General features: G+C 52.1%; 1 protein-coding gene across 5 annotated transcripts in view; it reads left to right on the top strand.

The window, feature by feature from the left end:
- Positions 1–736: 736 nt before the first annotated feature.
- SAMD4A (sterile alpha motif domain containing 4A) overlaps positions 737–18,300 on the top strand; it is a 68,638-nt gene continuing 51,074 nt past the window's right edge. For 2 of the 5 annotated variants that reach the window (XR_007377799.1, XM_048949167.1), the window contains exon 1: positions 1,179–1,762. Coding sequence is in view for 2 of the 5 variants with exons in the window: in XM_048949167.1 (XP_048805124.1) it covers positions 1,567–1,762 (196 nt within the window). In the remaining 3 variants the exon portion in view is untranslated. Of the gene's footprint in view, positions 827–1,177; positions 1,763–18,300 lie in introns of those variants that run through there. The other 3 variants (XR_007377800.1, XR_007377801.1, XM_048949166.1) reach the window with 3 other exon arrangements.

Raw genomic sequence — 18,300 nt, 5'->3', positions numbered from 1 at the left:
TTTCCTTTTTTCTTTACCTTCCCTTCTTTTGCTTCCTTTTCTCATCCTCCTCTTTACTTTCGTTCCCCTCCTTTTCCATTCTTTTATCTCCTCCTTTTCTCCTCTTCCTTTCCCCCCCAAACTCGCACCACTTCACAACACCCAACAACTCCAACCCACTGGACTCATCACAGCCCAAAGCACCAACAACCACCACTGAGCCCCCGCATCCCACACAGCGATACCCTCACCAACGGCTGGCCCAATACGCATATATGCATATGATGCGTATCATGAAATATAATTAAATGATCCAAGCGGCCGCTGCCATCCCCGCTGTCTCCACTAGATGGCGGCTTCCCCCAGCGGGAAGCCCGCAGCTTTGAGGGCGGGATGACGGCTGGGGGTTTGGGGGGGGGGGAAGCTTTGCGGATGGGGAGCGGGGAGGGCGGGGGGGAGGTGTGACTGCGGCGCTTTTTTTGGCGCGAGGGGACCGGAGCGCTGAATTAGCAGCGCGGATTCGCGCGGAGCTGTTGCACGGGGTTGGGGCACGCGGGGAACGAGAGGAGGGCGCGCGTCCCCCCCCCCCCCCCTTCGTTTCCCGCGCCCCGCCCTCCCGATGACGTCACCGCTATGCAAATGAGCGCAATGTGGGGAGCGGGGGCTCGGCGCGCCGCCGGGCTCAGTCTCGCGCCGCGGAGCCGCCGCCGCCGCTCGCGCCCCGCGCCCCCCCCTTCTCTCCCCCTTATTCCCCCCCCTCCCCATTCCCCGCCATGGCACGACCCCCCCCACGCCTCTCTCCCCCCCCTCCCTCCTCTTCCAGCACCCCGAGGCCGGTGTGAATGAGGTGAGTGCTGGGCAGCGGGCGGGGGGGGGGGGAACTTTTATTTTGTGGGGGGGCGGAAATTGCTGCGTTGCCCCCTCCTAGAAGGGTGTTGGAAGAGATCCATCCCTTCCTCCTTTCCCCCAGGGATATTTTCTGGGGGCTGTCTGCGCGCTGGGAGGGGGCTCCCACTGTCGTCCCCCCCCCCCCAAAGCGGTGGGGTGAGCCCAGATCTGGAGGAGGAGGAGAAAGGCAGCGGGCTGCAGTGCCCGGCTGCTGCGTGCCTTTCTCCTCTCCTCTCCTCTCCTCTCCTCTCCTCTCCTCTCCTCTCCTCTCCTCCTCCTCCTGCCCCCCTCTGACCCCTCCCCATTTCTCTCTTCCAGGTGTGACCCCCCCCCCGGCCCGATCCCGCTCGTTCCGTGCCTTGCCCACACTCGCAGCGCAGGGCCGGCTCGGTGCACGCAGACCGCTGGGCTTTTCCTTATTATTTTACCTTTTTTTTTTTTTTTCCCCTCCTTCATCTTTTTAAATTTTTCTTAATTTTTTTTCCCCACCTCCCCTCCCACTCCTCCCACCCCCATTTACTCCGCATCGCCATCACCACCCCCGAAGAAAACCGAGCGAACCCGAAGCTGCACCCTACGCCCACCCACCAACCCAGCCTCGCATCGCAGAGGAAATCCTCACCGTCACCCGGCTCTATCACCGGGGGTTGGGGGGGAGGAGGAGAGCAGCCCTCCCCTCGCACCCCGGCCCTCAGCACCATGATGTTTCGAGACCAGGTCGGCGTTCTGGCCGGCTGGTTCAAGGGCTGGAACGAGTGCGAGCAGACTGTTGCGCTGCTCTCGCTGCTCAAACGCGTGAGCCGGACCCAGGCGCGCTTCCTGCAGCTCTGCCTGGAGCACTCGCTGGCAGACTGCACCGAGCTGCACGTCCTCGAAGGGGAGGCCAACAACCCCGGTGAGTTTGCTGCAACCCCTTTTATTTCCCCCTTTTCTATTCCGTTTTTCAGTTTTTTTTTCTCCTTGTCCTTTTCCTTTCCTTTCCCCCCCGCCTTTTTATTTACTTTCCCCCTTTGTGTGTTCCCCCTTATCTGCCCTAATGCAGCCAAAGCCATATATCCATACCTAACCCTGTTGATCTCCCCACCCGCCCCGCCATCTCTCACATTTTCAAACTGCTGATGGCTCATTCCACTTGGCTTCCAGCACAGCCAACTATTGCGCGGTGTAACTACGGGAGCATGAATGATTGGTGGCTTCTTTTCTTTTTTTTTTTTATTCCTCCCCCCCTTCCTCCTTCCATGCAGTTTCCTGTGCAATAAGTAAGTCAGGTCACGTAGAGTCTGGATTTTCCAGGCTTCTTTTGGACAACGTGGCTCGCTTTGCTCTCTGCAACAAGGAGCCCATTGCTACCTTAGGCGAACTGTTATTTTCTCAAGGTCTGGCCAGCTGGGTTATCCGAATTTCTTTGAAATGTGGCAATTTCTGTTTCATCACTCAGATCCTGTTTGGACACACTTTTTTTTTTTTTTTTTTTTCCTTTTTTTTTTTTTTTTTTTTTTTTTTTCTTTTCCTGCAGCTCTCAATACCCCCCTTGTGTTCTTTCTGCTGCTGCATTCACGGGATGCACTGCAGGGAGTGTGCAGGGCTGGGAAAGTGCATTGGGGCTTTATGTGACTGCTGTCCCGACTTCCTCAACTCTGCAGAAGTCAATGGAGTTGGAGTAAAGTGTTAATGCAGTTATTGGGGTTGTTATATGTGCATATCATAGAATGGCCTGGGTTGAAAAGGACCACAATGATCGTCTCGTTTCAACCCCCTGCTATATGCAGGGTCGCCAACCAGCAGACCAGGCTGCCCAGAGCCACGTATGTTCCTGTACGTGCCTTTGCATGCATGTATTGCTAGCGTATGTCCCCGTGTGTGTATTTACAGTGATGGGGATGGAAGTTGCTGTAGAGTTTCTGCGGTGTGGAATGCGAGTCTTAAAGTTGGACAGTTGGGTTTTCCCCAGTCTGTCCCCCCAGAAATGGAGGAAATGGAAAAAAAAAAAGGAGGAAAATGGAGGGAAAGAAAAAAAAAAAAAAAAAAAAGGAAAGGAAAACAGAGAGGGAAAAACAAAAAGAAGGAAAAGTGGACAAGAAATAAAAAGGGAGGGGGAGGGAAAAAAAAAAACCTAAGCCCTATTGCAAAGCATCCTTTTTGCTTCAGACCCAGCGGTTCCGCTCAGGGCCGGAACGCATCGAGCAGATCCCAATGGCGATCCGCTGCAGTCGGCTCCCAAACAGAGCCCCAGTGTCTGCGGGGCGGGAGGAGCGCAGTCCCGCTCCAGCTGTTCCCCATTAGGGCCGCTTGGCAGCCGGCCCCGCTGCCATTTGGTGACGAGGGCCAGCGCCGCGGGGCCGAGCCGCCCGCCCGCAGGAAACCACCCCGAGATCGGCGATGGTCCGAGGGAGAAAGGCTGGAATTGGCCATTTCCTTTTATAGCTGCAGGAATGAGAGGCAGGAATGCTGCGGGGTGCGCCTCGGTGCTGGGATGCTGCTTTTAGAAACGGCTGAAGGGCCGAAGCACGGCCGCCCGCGTCGGCGCAGCCCAGCCTTGCATCCCCTGCGGCAGATAGAGCTGTGGTTTAATTCTTACCTGCACTGCTGTTTTCCTTCACATTGTGTTTTGAGTTTTCCACTGTGGGTGCCCATGGGTTCCAGTTGTGTTTTGCACATCCCAGTGTGGGTGCCCCTGGGTTCCAGGTGTGGTTTTGGGTGTCTTGCTGTGGATATCCCCGACTTCTGGTTGTCTTTTGGGTATCCTGTTGTGGGTGACTGTAGGTTCTAGTTGTGGTTTGGGGTGCTCTGTGTTGAGTATCCCTTGGAGTCAGTTGTGTTTTGGGATGTCCCGTTCTGGGTGCCCTTGGGTTCCGGTTGTGTTTTGGGATGTCCCATTCTGGGTGCCCTTGGGTTCCAGTTGTGTTTTGGGATGTCCCATTGTGGGTGCCCTTGGGTTCTGGCTGTGTTTTGGGATGTCCCACTGTGGGTGCCCTTGGGTTCTGGTTGTGTTTTGGGATGTCCTGTTCTGGGTGCCCTTGGGTTCTGGTTGTGTTTTGGGATGTCCCATTGTGGGTGCCCTTGGGTTCTGGTTGTGTTTTGGGATGTCCTGTTCTGGGTGCCCTTGGGTTCTGGTTGTGTTTTGGGATGTCCCATTCTGGGTGCCCTTGGGTTCTGGTTGTGTTTTGGGATGTCCCATTCTGGGTGCCCTTGGGTTCTGGTTGTGTTTTGGGATGTCTCTGTGGATCTTCTTTGGTTCTGGTTGTATCTTGGTATCCCGTTGTGGTTGCCCTTGATTTCTGGCTGCCTTTTGGGTATCCCTGAGTCCCAGTAATGTTTTGGATGGATGACTGCCATGTCCCTGGAGAATGGAGAGCTGTGTCTATGTTTGCCATTCAGCCATGGGGTTGTGATGCAGGCAGTGTGGTGAAGTAAGGCTGAGCCATGGGGTCACTTGCTCTGATGATGGGAAATGTCATCCCCTGGCTGTCTTCACTCCCCATAGCCAGGGCTGGTGCTCAGCTGTGGGGCCAGGGACACATCCTCTAACATCTGTACCGCAAACCCAGGTTGTGCCATCAGTCCCCTTCTCTCTGGGGGGTTTCCCTTGGCAAGGAGCCGGGTACCTGCAAGCATCCCAAGGGATGTGATGGTTCCTTAATGGGAAGGGGAATTGGAGATCTGCCCCGCAGCTCTCGGCTGTAGGAAGCAGCTTTTGGTCTGCTGCCCTGTCCATAAAACCACCTGTGTCTTTTAAATAGCATTTGTCACTTGACTGGCAATGGAATCACACCAAGTTCTGAAAGCAGCATCGTCACTGAGCCCTGTGCTGCTCTGCTCTTTGAATCCTGCTGTTTGTTCCATGGGAGCGGGGCTGCCTTGAAGGTGTTGGTGCTCAGTTGTAAAGGACAAGGAAGAAGCAAATTCTCTCCTCCTTGCTCTGGTGAAGTATTTGGCTTGTGGTTGTCCTGCACAATGGCCATGGGAGGTATGCAGACAAAGCTCACCCTCCACTTGGCTCACTGTGGGGTTTTGAGCATGGAGTGCATCCCTCAGTGCTGGGCAGGGTTACCCCAGGACCTCACAGTCCTACACCCCGATGAGGGCATCCACACCACACAGATTTGGTGTCCCGACAAGGAGCTGCTGGAGGAAGAGCCAGGGAGAGGCAGTGCCTTTAATTAGACCAAATGATGCAGCTGGAAAAAATGGCCAAGCGCAAAGGTGCACCAGCTCAAAGGAGGGCTTGTGCTCGTATTTTTTTTTCCAGCTGTCTAATAAAAGCCACAGCTTGTGCCTGCAGAGCTCGCCTCGGTTGCCCTGGGGTGGCTGTGGCTCCATTTTGTTGGGAAGCAAAACCCCATTCCCCTCCAACCACCCATAGCAAACTACCCTGTACCCAGCCTGAGGGCCGTGCCCTGCTTTCTGTTTTCCTTGGCTTTGCTGTAATGTTGAGTTCTGGTTTAAGTGCCTGTGAGATGGGAGCACTGGGAAACGCTGGAGGCAGTGCTGCCAGCACATCTCTACCTAAAGGGGATGCCAACAGAGCTGCCAGCTTTGGTCCTGGTAGATGATGAACTTCACTTGTGATATTCTGTTTTAATTAAAATGGTTTTCTTTTTAAGGGGCTTTTGTCAGCTGGGGAGAGTTGGAGCCCTCAGTGCTGTCCCCCTGCTTCGTCTGTGCCGGAGTTGGTGATATCTTGTGGAGGCCAGGCTGGACGTGGCTCTGGGCAGCCTGGGCTGCTGGTTGGCGACCCTGCACATAGCAGGGGGTTGAAACTGGATGATCATTGTGGTCCTTTTCAACCCAGGCCATTTTATGATTCCAGGTTCTTGTAATCCCTCATCAAACCCCACCGTTATCATTAATTTAACTTATAATCACATAATCATTAAGGTTGGAAAAGACCTCTTAAGATCCCCAAGTCTAACCCCAACCCATCCCCATCTGCCCACTGACCGCCTCCTTAACATGTAGCCCATGAACGCCGTTATTTTCCAGGCTGGGAGCAATGTTTGCAATCAATGTGACTAACTGAAATAGTAATTAGTGTGAACGCCGGCTTTATTTTAAGACACATTCGTCAGTGCTGCAGCCCTCTGGCTCCGTGCTGCTGGCTAATGTTACTGCAGATAACCTGCAGGGAAAGGGCAGGTCGCCTCGTGCTGCTGAGCTGTGGGGGCAGAGCTGAGAGCGGTGATTTGGATCCGTTTTGGGGTGCAGATGGGTTTGGGGCTCCCCCTACCCGCTGTGTGCAGCAGCCCTCAGCCAAGCTCCGGTGGCTGTTGAAGGCTTCCTGCTGCAGGGGCAGCCCAGCAGTGGGGCTTGGCACGGAGGGGACCGATCCTTGCATGAATCATGCGTGGATGCCTGTGTGCCTCTGAGTGTGCATCGCCCCCTCTATTTTCTCCTTCTATATTCAGCGCATAAACAAGAGCGGTGCTCTCTGTTAACTCTTGGTTTCCCAAGAGCTGCCTCAAGGCTCTGCGTGATGCTGAAGGAGGAGGAGGTTTGGGCTGGAGCAGGCAGAGACCCAGGGCTGGCTTCCCGCTCCCTGGCAGGAGCTTTTCTCAGCTTTGCCACGCAGCAGGCGAACGCCTCTGGGTCTGGTGGGAGCCAAGCACGGATCTGCAGCTTGCAGCTCCATTTGTTGATGTATGCCATGAGATGGGTGCACTGGAAATGTTGGCAAAGGTGCCCGGATTGTTGCTGGTGGCTCTGCTCTGCCTTCCTGCGTGGGACTGATCTCTGCACAAAGACCTGGGTGAGGACCTTGGGGTTTGCTGGTATTGATTCTGTTGCCCTTTGCGGCCATTCCTGGGTGCAGCCTTGAGGTACAATGCAAAATCTTCCTTTGGTTACATTTAAAATAAATAATTTTACTTCTGCTGTCTCAGGGCAGCAGAAGACCTTCTCCTGTGCCAGTGTGCTCAAACAAATCCAGAGGTGTTTCCATTACCGTTGTGGCACCAATGGCAGCTTCTGCTGCTGTCCCCACAAGCCTCACCTGGCATTTGCAGGAGCTAGACGTGGCTTAAAGATGCTCTTTCCTTGAAGCAGTGTTAATATTGCAAGTGCCATGAGCAGGGTTTGGCAGCTCTGCTCTTCCTTTGCTCTCAAGCAGCCCTGGAGGGGCCATGCAGAACCTGGGGAAGCTCATCTGTTACTTATCTCCATGAGTAATTCCTTCCAGACTGCCTTTTTTTCTTCTTATTTTTTTTTTGGTAAAACCTATTTCAGATGAGCCACAAACTGTACTTCTAACCTGTTCCTTGTATACGTCTGATGGGATGTGGCTGGTGTTGGGGTTGGAGACTTGATTGCTGTGGGAAGTACTCAAGGAGCTGTAAAACATGGTTTGAATGCTTGAAATACTCCAAAATTTGCACGCCGCTGCAATTTATTTTCTTGTTTCACCATACCCACTGCTAATGTCCCTCAGTGCCTCATCCCTCTAGGAACACCTCCAGGAACAGTGAACCCCCTTTCCCTGGGCAGCTGTGCCACTGCATCGCTGCCTTTTGGAGAATAAATCCTTCCTGGTATCCAACCTGACCCTCCCCTGGCACAACCTGAGACCATCACCTCTCATCCTATCACTGTTACCTGGGAGCAGAGGCTTAACCTGTAGAAGATGATGATCCTCGTTGTGATCACCCCTAGGGTCAGCTCAAATCTCAGTGTTCCAAAGGGATGGATTGTGTTCAAAAGGAGAAACAAATGATGTCCCCAGGCTGTTTCCCTGCCGATAACGCGAGTGGAGATGCAGTGCTGAGCTGTAGCCACCCGAGTGACCTTTTGAGATAAGAATTGTTATTGACTGGCAGAATTATGCTAAACTGATAAGAATCCTTTTTAAAAGAAGGGAAAAATCAACACTCTGTAACCATAACAACGGGCTGGAGATGGAGCTGCTCGTGATGCTGGTGTCTCAAGGGTGTCCCCAAAGGATCCCCAGAGCTGGGGGCCTCCTCACACCGATGCTGGTCCCGAATTTCCCTAATTTGCAGTGAATTGAGGGTGAATGTGGACAGAATGGGTTTGGGGATGGATGCTGCTGGTGGCTGTGAGCAGCAGGGCAAGGACGGCTCCTGTTTGCTGTTTATAGCTGAGTGTTTGCCAGCAAAGTTGGCCATGTCTGCTGTCATGCTGGTGCTATGGTTGGTGGAGTTGCAGAAAACAACCTGGAGCCATTGATTTTTTTCCTTCCCTACCCCCTTGTGCTCGTGTAGCTGGTATCTGTGTGTCATAGAAGGCATGCATCCATCCTTGTGGTTCCCAGGTGCAGCCAACCAGGAGATGAGCGGGAAGGTGAATCATTTGAGTTGGAAGGGCTCCTTAAAGGTCATCTGGTCCCACTCCCCTACAATGGGCCCGGATGTGAAGATGTGGGAGAAGGGGGGTAGGCCAAATAAGGCAGACAGCTTGCAGCCTGGAAGGCCAACTATAAACTGGGCTGCGTTAAGGGTGGCCAGCAGGGAGAGGGAGGTGATTCTGTCAGCTTTTGTGAGTCCCTGTCTGCAGTACAGCATCCAGGCCTGGGGCCCCCAGTACAAGAAAGATGCAGTGCTCTTGGAATGGGTCCAGAGGAGGGTCACTAAGATGGTCAGAGGGCTGGAGCACCTCTCCTATGAGGAAAGGTTGAGGGAACTGGAATTGTTCAGCTTGGAGAAGAGAAGGCTCCAGGGAGACCTCATGGTGGCCTTCCAGTACTTGAAGGGAGCGGATAAACAGGAGGGGGAATGGCTGTTTGTGAGGTGGATGGTGATGGGACAAGGTGGAATGGCTTTAAACTGAGACAGGGGAGGTTTGGGTTGGATATGAGGAGGAAGTTTTCCATCCAGAGGGTGGTGAGGCACTGGCACAGGTTGCCCAAGGAGGCTGTGGATGCCCCATCCCTGCAGGCATTCAAGGCCAGGCTGGATGTGGCTCTGGGCAGCCTGGGCTGCTGGTTGGTGACCTGCACACAGCAGGGGGTTGGAGCTGGGTGAGCACTGTGCTCCTTTGTAACCCAGGCCATGCTGTGATTCTATGAAATGCTTTCTAATTAGGTTCTAAAAAAACTACTAATCTGTCCATTTAGGGTGCGTACCAACTAGAGATGCACAACTCAATGCATTGGGCTACTTGCTGGACTGGATGATTCCCAGAGGTCCCTTCCAGCCCTTATGGGTCTGTGCTGGGGAAATGGATGACATAGAGCTGCTGTTATGATACATGTAGCACACAGTGCAGTGCAGAGGTGTGTGCTCAGGCTGTGCTCATGGCGTTATTCCGCAGCAGTCGGTTGGATGCTGAACACTTTTTGTGGTCGATGTCAACCCTGGGTCAGGCAGAGAGCCCTTATAAATAACACTGGGTGGATGGGGACCGTAGCTGCTGCTGCCCAGCTGTCTGCATCACCGCCCAGGCTTTGGAAAAGCTGATCTGAGATTCCACAGGGAGTGGGTATGGAGGTATTTAAAGCAGGGGAGCAGCTAAAAGCGGGTTGTGCACTAAGAAGGGAGTGAGGCTCCATCTTAAGGATAGGTGGCCAGCGCTGATGGCTGGGCTTTGCATTTTGCCAAAGCCATTGTTGCACTGATCCAACCTCACGTTGTGGTTGATGTGCAGCATTGCATTTAGGTGCACTTGGAACTTTCTGCTTGTCATCTTTTGTATGGGAGCGGGTGAGCCCCAGGGGGATCCTGCGTTCTTCTCTATGCAGTGGAGGAATTCCATCAGAGGAGCTATTGTTTGGCCCTGTTCTCAGCATTTTGGCAACTGCTCTTTAGATTAACCCTCCTGAAAGGGGAGGGTGCTCTTTGCTGGGTTCGAAATAATGGCAAAAATGTGGGCAGATGCTTTTGCATTGTTAAGTCGATACTGGCGGGTAGCGGGGAAGCATCGTGTGGGATTAGAGAATGAAGGAGCCAAGTTCTTCAAATCCCTCATAAAGCCAAACTGCACGCTGGCACTGATGTTCAGTTGCTTTCTGGGTTTAAAATAGAAGCAACTTATTTTTGCCCCTGTACCTCGAGTGGATGGTGGTCAGTGATGCAAACGCCCAGGGTGCAGAGCCCGACCAGCTCCAGTGTGACCCACAAGGTCCATCAAGGACATTGTGTTGGGCACCAAGTCCAACTCCTGGCTCTATACGAGATCATCCAAAACCCAAACCCAATGTCAGAGCAGTGCCCCAAGCACTCCCTGAGCTCCGGCACTCAGGGCTGTGCCCGCTGCCCTGGGAGCTGTGCCATGCCCACAGCCCTGTGGGGCACAGCCTTGCCCTAACATCCTATGTGCTTGAGTCAGTCCATAACCTTCAGAGCCTCTTGCCCAAAACGGTGGCTCCTGGGCTGCTTGGAATCAGTGCTCAGGGTGTGCAGATGTTGGGTACCAGATAGGTGCTGAAAGGTGATCCAGGAGCAGCACAGCGGCCCAGATGTGTTTTAATCTGATGCACTCTTTAGTTCAGTTTACACATACAGTTACTCTAATTTCTTTATCGTGACCAAAGAGACGAATCCTCTCTGTCAGATGCATTTATAAAAACAGATCATCTGTTTTTGGCAGTCGGGACAGAGGCAATGATGTAGGAATTTCATCCTAGGTGTGAAGAGCCCTGTAACACAAGCAGCCCCAATCCTTTGTTGTTGCGGTGTTCATAGGGAGAGCTCATTAAAGCTGGCACGATCACTCAAGTAAATGAGAAATGAATGAACTTAAAATAAAAGGCTAAATCCTGCCGCATTAAAGCAGTGGTTGTGATTTGTTAAGAGCCTGATTTTTTTGCATGTGAACCTGGAGTAATAGGGTTGCTTTACCTTTTAAAGAATTTAACAAGACACTCTAATTTTCTCTTAATGTTGCAGTGCTTCGAAGTAATGCAAGGTCAGACCAAGCGTAACTAACTCCAGTCTGAAAGCAGAGGGTAGCCTGTTTCTCAATAGACTTACAATTAGTGAAACAATGCGTGTGTCTTGGAGAAGGTTTTAGCAGGAAATGAGACTGCTGGAATCGCTGTCACTACAAGTATGTGGCGGGTTTTCCATCACTTTATTATTTTATGTGTTTTGTAAGGGGGATCCCTGCAGAAGCCCAGGTCTTACTTGGCTTGGGTTGAGCCAGCTTGCCTTTGGGATGCTGCAGTTCCACCAGCATTTCGGGTGATGTGCAGGGCAGGTGTTAGAATCACAGAGTTGTGAAGGTTGGGAAAGACCACTAAGATGATATCCTGCCCTAACCCACCCCCTGTGCCCACCGACCGTGTTTCTCAGTGCCACATCTCAGTTCTTGAATGCCTCCCAGGACTCAGCAAGTTCACTGATGGTACAAAGCCAGCTGACACATCTGAGGACTGTGCTTCCATTCAGCAAGACCTGGGCAGACTGGAGAGTTGGGCAGAGAGGAAGCTGATGAGGTTTAACAAAAGCAAATGTAGAGTCTTGCACTTTGCAGGGGGGCAGGGGGAGGATAACTACATGCATCAGTACGGGTTAGGGGCTGACCTGCTGGCGATGAGCTGTGCAGAGAAGGGCCTGGTGGATGACAGGTTGGCCACAAGTGAGCAGTGTGCCTTCGTGGTCAACAAGGCCAATCGATGGTATCCTGGGGTGCAACAAAATAAGCGTGGCCAGCAGGTCTAGGGGAGGTGATTCTCCCCCTCTACTCTGCCCTGGTGAGGCCACATTTAGAACACTGTGTCCCGTTTTGGGATCCTTGGTTCAAAAAAGACAGGGATCCCCCAGAAGGAGCCCAATAGAGGGCCACAAAGATGATAAAGGTTCTGGAGTGTCTATGAGGAAAGGCTGCATGATCTGCGTCTGTTCTGGAGAAGATTGAGATGGGATCTGATGAATGTTTATAAATATCTAAAGGGAGATGGGAGGCAAATGGATGAGGCCAGGCTCTTTTTGGTGGTGCGTAGCAATAGGACGAGGAGTAATGGCCTAAAACTTGAATGCGGGAAGTTCCATACCAACATATGGAAGAGCTTTTTTATGGTCAGGGTGACGGAGCAGTGGAACAAGCTGCCCAGAGTGGTGGTGGGGTCTGCTTCTATGGAGATAGCCAAGAGTCGGCTGGATGCCAACCTGGGTGACCTGTTGTAGGGAACCTCTAATGTGAGCAGCAAGGACGCGGCCTGAGTTTTGTTTTGAGGAACAGGGAATGGAGTGTGCTGATAGTACGAGTTTCTGACTAACTCAATAAGCTGAAGAATGCGGCAATATCGGGAATGAGATCTGTTCTTAATTGCTCAATTGTAAATGATGGCGTTTCTCCAAATGCAATTAATTTATTGTTTTTCAATTCCTGTAAGGAGACTCGGCAGCACGGAACCCAGCAGTTAGCATCAACGTGGCAATAGGGAGCTTCCGTTAAGGCAAGGCTGGATCGGGCCCTGGGCAACCTGATGGAGCTGTGGTGTCTGTGCTCACTGCAGGGGGTTGGACTAGATGGTCTTTAAAAGTCCCTTCCAACTCTAAGGATTCTGTGATTCAAGAAGTCAGAGGCATTTTGGGGGAAAGGGTGTATATGCAGCCTTTCATGTTGGCTTTTGGACTCTTCTTTCAAAAAGAAAGGAAAAACCAGGTGCAAAAATGGGATGTTTTGTGCATGTAGGGGTTGGTGGGGGTGAGCACGGGGTCCTTGTGTCACCTGGCCCTGCTGGTGTTGGTGGCCCAGTGGGACCCCTCCTCACCCAGCCCTGGGGCAGGGTTCCCCCATAGGGATGGGGATCCCCGTGCTGCAGTGTGTTCCTGGTGGGGCCAGGCACTCAGCCAGCGCTCATAGCAGTGCTGCTGCTGTATTTTTAGTTTTCTCTTCTGATTTTTTTTTTTTCCTTCCAATTTTGGACGTGTTTTTGACAGCTTTTACCTGCTGAGTCACCAGTCATCCCCTCGCACGGGAGCTGCTCCTCACGTCCCAATTCCCCGAGCAGGCTGGGGCGACCGGCATTTAAAAATAAAACTCGTCAAGGAAATGTGGGCTTTTTTGAGGCTTTCTTCTTTTTTTCCTTCTTTTCCTATGGTTTGCTCTGTGTATGGGAGGGCTATTGCACAGAAGCGACGCCTTCACAAGGGTAGGATGGCTCTGTGATGTATTGCTGCTCAGAGCTGGGTGTTGCAGTCAGATAACAGTACAACTTTTAATGTTGAGCGTATTCTGAAGCTGCAGCATGTGCTCTTGTTTTCTAGAGATGGATTTTCTTGGTGGTAAACCACAATTTGAGCCCACAGAATGGCCTGGGTTGGAAAGGATCACAATGCTCGTCCAGTTCCAACCCCCTGCTGTGTGCAGGTCACCAACCAGCAGCCCAGGCTGCCCAGAGCCACATCCAGCCTGGCCTTGAATGCCTGCAGGGATGGGGCATCCACAGCCTCCTTGGGCAACCTGTGCCACTGCCTCACCACCCTCTGGCTGAAAAAGTTCCTCCTCATATCCAACCTAAAGCTCCATTAAAGAGCACAAACTCTTTCACAGAATCATTCCTGTTCGAAAAGACCTCTAAGGTCATCCAGTCAACCATCCACCTACCACCAGTATTGCCTGCTAAACCGTGTCCTTTTGATTCTCATCACATAACAAATAACACCCATTTGCTGTAATGTAGCAGGACTGCTGTCTCCAAGGCTCAGCCTTGCTCCTGGCCCTTGGGTTCGAATGGCATGAGTGTTTACAGCTGTTTTTTAAATGTTGCTTAGTGCTTAATCTGCAACACTTGCTTGTGAGCTGCCTGTTGGCCACCAGAATGCGGTGGCTGGCTCTCCAGAACCCACGTGGAAATAGTTTGGATACGCATAGTGGCATTCATGTGTCTGAAATACCTTCCTTCGTTCTGCTTTGAGTATTTTCTGCCCTAAAAAACTCATGTCGTGATTACTTGGTTGAGCTGCAGCTCTGGGCATGGCATCTATTGGCAGGGAGATGGTAGTATCACCGTCTGTGGAGGTGTTCAAGAGCTGTGGAGATGTGGCAGTGAGGGACGTGGGCATGGTGAGGGTGGGCTGGGGTTGGACATCATCAGCTTCGTGGTCTTTTCCAACCTGAAGTTAGAAACTTCTAGTGGTTGGTGACCCTACACTTAGCAGGGGGGTTGAACATAGATGATCTTTATGGTACTTTCCAACCCAAGCCATTCTATGATTCTTTCTATGATTCTATAAATGATTCTATGATCGGGATTGGTGTAAGCCACTTCTTCTAGCTGTATTTGTGCAGATTGGAGCACGTGTTGATCCTGCAGTATCAGCGAATGCTTCACAGTGGGTGAAGCTGCCCTGCAGTGCTGTCACATTCCTTATTCCCTTTTCTACAGGATGCCCAGTAGAAATCAGCCATACTTATCTATATATGGATCCTCCAGGTAGCTGTGTTTAATCGGAGCGCAGCAGCTGCTGGGTTATTGGATCTTAGGGAAAGGTTGCTTTAACTTTGCTCTTGTAGAACGCGCCATCGTCTTGTGCAGGCACCCTGCCCTGGAGAGGAAGGATGGGGTGTGTGTAACAAGAAGTGATTGAGGAACAACTGCAGCCTGAAATTGTAGCTGGGCCGGGAAGAGGAGGCTGAGGATGAGCAGGGCCCCTCGGCATGGTCACCGGCTGCCTCAGAGGGATGGTGGAGAGGAAGCATTGGTGGGATGCCTCGCTGCCACCTCCCTCATCAAGGGGCTGGGCGCTGGGCAGAAGCTTCCTGCCTCTGTGGCAGAATTTAATACTGATGTGGATATGTTTAGGATGCATCCATTTCCACCGCCTGCTGTGGGCTGGGTGCTCCCCTACTCAGCCTGCCCCGGGCCCCATCCGTGGCCTTGAGCATCTCCAGAGATGGGGCACCCACTGCTCTGGGCAGCCTCTATTGAGTAGATGACAAGATTTGCACTGCTTTTAAATGAGTAATTTGATAACTTTTATGGAATCATCTGAGTCCAAGGGGACCCTGAAAGGTCATCTTGTCCAACTCCTGTACTGCTTTCACATCAGGGAGAAATTCCATCCTTTTAAACCCCATCAATGAAATAGAAGTGAGCTGTTTTCTGATCTCGCTTATCTACCCAGTGCTTGAGCACTGAGGCTTCCCTTCGTTGTCGCTGTCTCTTTTGTTACAGCAACCTCCAGCATATGGCTGAGAGTTTTGCATCTAGCTCAGACGCGTAGTGACATGCTCTTCTCTTCACATCTCAGTCTAAAAATGGCCTTTGGTTGGTTTCCAGGATGCTCGTGAGTACTTGGTGCTGGGAAGGAAAACAAAAGGCCCGCCGACACCAACAGCTTTTGCAAAAGAAGCTTTCTAAAAATGCATCTCCTTCTTGCAAGGAGAACACTTGTGCCTGGGTTACAGCACACCAGTTGCTGTTGTTGACGTGCTTTGCTCAGTTTTGCTGTGTGGGATTTTCGGTGCTGAAGATTTCTCTTTGTTTTTTTGAGAACGGCTGAAGGAGGGCTGTGGGGATGGAGGGGGGTCCGGAGGGCAAGAGGTGGATGAGGACTGGGTTTGTTGGACCCAGAGCAGAGGCCTCATGGTGGTTACAGCCCCTCACAGGGTGTGGAGGGGAAGGCTAAGGCCAGGCTGTCCTTGAACCCACGCTCCCCATGCTGGGTCTCCGTCCGTCTCCATCTCACACCACCAGAGCAGGGTGAGGGCTGCGTGGGGATGGATTCCCTCCCTCATGGCATGCGCCCAGCTCTGGCTTTGGCTCTTGTTTCAGAGCTCCTCTCTGTTTGGCTGTCTTCAATTTAGGAACCAGAGTCTGGGGTGAGTGCCTGTGCCATGGAGTGGGACCAAGACAGGGTGGCTGCTATAGCAGGTGCTGCTGTTCCTTCTGAGCCTGCTGCCACTGAGACCTGTATTTCCACATCATCTTTGCTCTTGCTTCAAGTTCAGTCATTAGGAATTAAGGCTTATTTTTTGGTACTGGGGCAAGAGAAGCAGCGCCCATGGCAGCTCTTGCAGGTCTGTGCGCTGTCATCTCTATGCCTGTCCTATGCCTGTCCACATGTATGATCTTGTTCTCCAGTTGTGGACCAGCCCTAAATCATGCTCCTTTCTGACTTAGGAAGTAGGGTAGACATCCACCAAGGAACCCAAATGGGGATGGTGGCTCCCAGGTCCTGCTCTGAGGTGAAATGCCTTGCTTGAAACTGCTGAGCCCCCCACAGGGCGCTGTGCTGTTATCCCTTTGTCCCAGAGATGAACAAGAAGGGGTCCACAGTTTGTGATAGGAGATATCAGATGGCTTCATCTGTGTTCCATGGTCCTTTCTGTAAGAGGCAGATAATCTACCTGGCAAGGGTAGTGGGAAGCTAACTGAATTTGTGCTGAGGGCTCTGGATAGAAATGCTGCAGTAAGCACAAAGTGTGGGTGTAGGCACGGTGCCGTACAGCGCTGGGATGGAGCGAGTGTGCTCATGCACACACAGAAATGTGCTGAGGCTTTTCTGCATTGCCTTAAAAATCTGCCTGTGCAATTGAAAGTGTGAATAGAGAAGGAATAATCAGGCGAGCATTGCTCTTCATGACCTCTAGTTCTGAAGTGGAGCCTTTTACTTGCCTTTGGATTGTGCTTATTGGGGCCAAGCTCTTGGAGGACCCGTCATCTTCCCCATCTAACAGGCTGGCAGTCGTGCCTTGTCACTCCATGCTCTGTCTCTCCATACTCTGCCTTTTGGGTGAGCTGGGTTTTTGCTTTGTAATTTGCCACTATCTCTGCAGAATGGGCAGTTCTCCTTGCTGGATCATGGCACCAGGTCCCACCCCACAGTGTCCCCAGCAGCCCATGGAGCATTCTCACAGCCATCCCATGTGCTTCAGGTGGCCAGGTCCAGTGATAAAGGCACCCTTGTTAGTGTGGGTTGCCTTGAGCTGTGTTTCCACAGCTCTGTTGACAGAGTCTTCAGACATGTAATTCCACCGGATCTGGCTGTGTACAGAGAAGGCTGGATTATTTGTGTTTCATAAATAAGGCCAGAAAATGCAAGATCCCAGGCACTGCAAGCCAGCTCTGTATCACTCCTACAGGCCTTTTCATTTTTGCTCTGCCGCATTTTCCTTTCTTTCTTTATCCTTTCTTCCCTCTGCCCCATGCCCACCCATTATCCACCCTTCCCAGAGTTTCCCCTCCTATCTGCATGCATCAGTACAGTTTGGGGCTTTGCTGCTGGAGAGTTGTTCTGCAGAGAAGGACTTTGGTGTCCTGGTGACCATCAGGGTGACCATGAGCCAGCAATGTGTCCTGGTGGCCAAGAGGGCCATAGATCGTGGCCAGCAGGGTGAGGGAGGTGATTCTCCCCTCTCCCTCCTGTGATGGAGCACAGGTTCTGGCTGCCCTGAGGGGTGGTGGAGTCTCCTTCTCTGCAGATGCACAAACCCACCTGGATACATTCTGTGCAGCCTGCTGTAGGGAGCCTGCTTTAGCAGGGTTTGCACTTGATGATCTCTAGAGGTCCCCTCCAACTCCTATAGTCCTGTGGTTCTGTGCTGTGCCATTTGGTGCAGCTGCTGGGGTCTCAGCCAGCTTTCACATTCCTGCTGTTTTTTCCCATTCCTCCCATTTGTTCTCCTGGCCTTCAAACCAGCAAAGGGATGGAGCAGGTTTAAGGCAGCACCTCCCTGACCCCTGGGTCCCTCTGCACTTAGGGAGGGGTGCAGCAGCTCTACTTTACTTCCAGCATCTGCTGGAGCCCACTGGACAAGCAGTTCTGTAAATGCAAACAAGCAATTTGATTAATTAGAGCTCTCTGGCCATTTTCCAGCTGGTTGTGGGCACTGTGCCCCTGGAAGCATGGGATGACGTGTCCCCAGGCTGGGCATCTGGGCCTGGGCTCACACCCAGACCCTGCCCTGATGCTGAGGCTTTGAAAAACAGGCTAAAGTAAACCCTGTTTTTTTTCCACAAAAGGGTCTCTAATGATAGTTTAGCAGTCCAGCCTGGCCTTAAAATACTTTGCAGGGGCCTATTGAAATAAAAACAGCACTGGTACAAACGCCATACGTTCAGTTGAGTGTGGAGTTGTCCATTCAGTTAGCAAAGTGCTCAGCGGAGCACCTGTGAGTGCAAGAAGAGCTTTGCCATTCCACCAGCACGGTGAGTCCTGTTCCTGGCCAACCCAAGCCCCGTGGCATCTGCAGAACCAGCCTTCCTGCAGCCTACCCTCATCACCAGGCAGGCAGTTCTCCAGCTTGCAAAGAGTTCCTCTGCATGGGCTTGGCGAAGTCTGAGTCTGTGTCCTATGCAGGTAGGAGCAGCACACAGTGTGGTTTATTCATCTGCACCTTGATCTGTGTTGCTGGTACTTTCCATATAGGAACTTGCTGTACCTCTACGATTAGATATATGCTGGACATTAGTGGCCAGGTGTATATGGTTAACAGCTGTGACCTCAGTCTGGTCCCCATGGGATGCAATGTGTGGCCAACCCCTTGACAACTGAGCTTTACAGGTACACTGGGGGCTGGATGCTGGAGGGCACG

Source organism: Lagopus muta, chromosome 6 (genome assembly GCF_023343835.1).
Source record: "Lagopus muta isolate bLagMut1 chromosome 6, bLagMut1 primary, whole genome shotgun sequence".
NCBI lineage: Eukaryota > Metazoa > Chordata > Aves > Galliformes > Phasianidae > Lagopus > Lagopus muta.
This window is presented reverse-complemented; position numbering and strand designations above follow the sequence as displayed.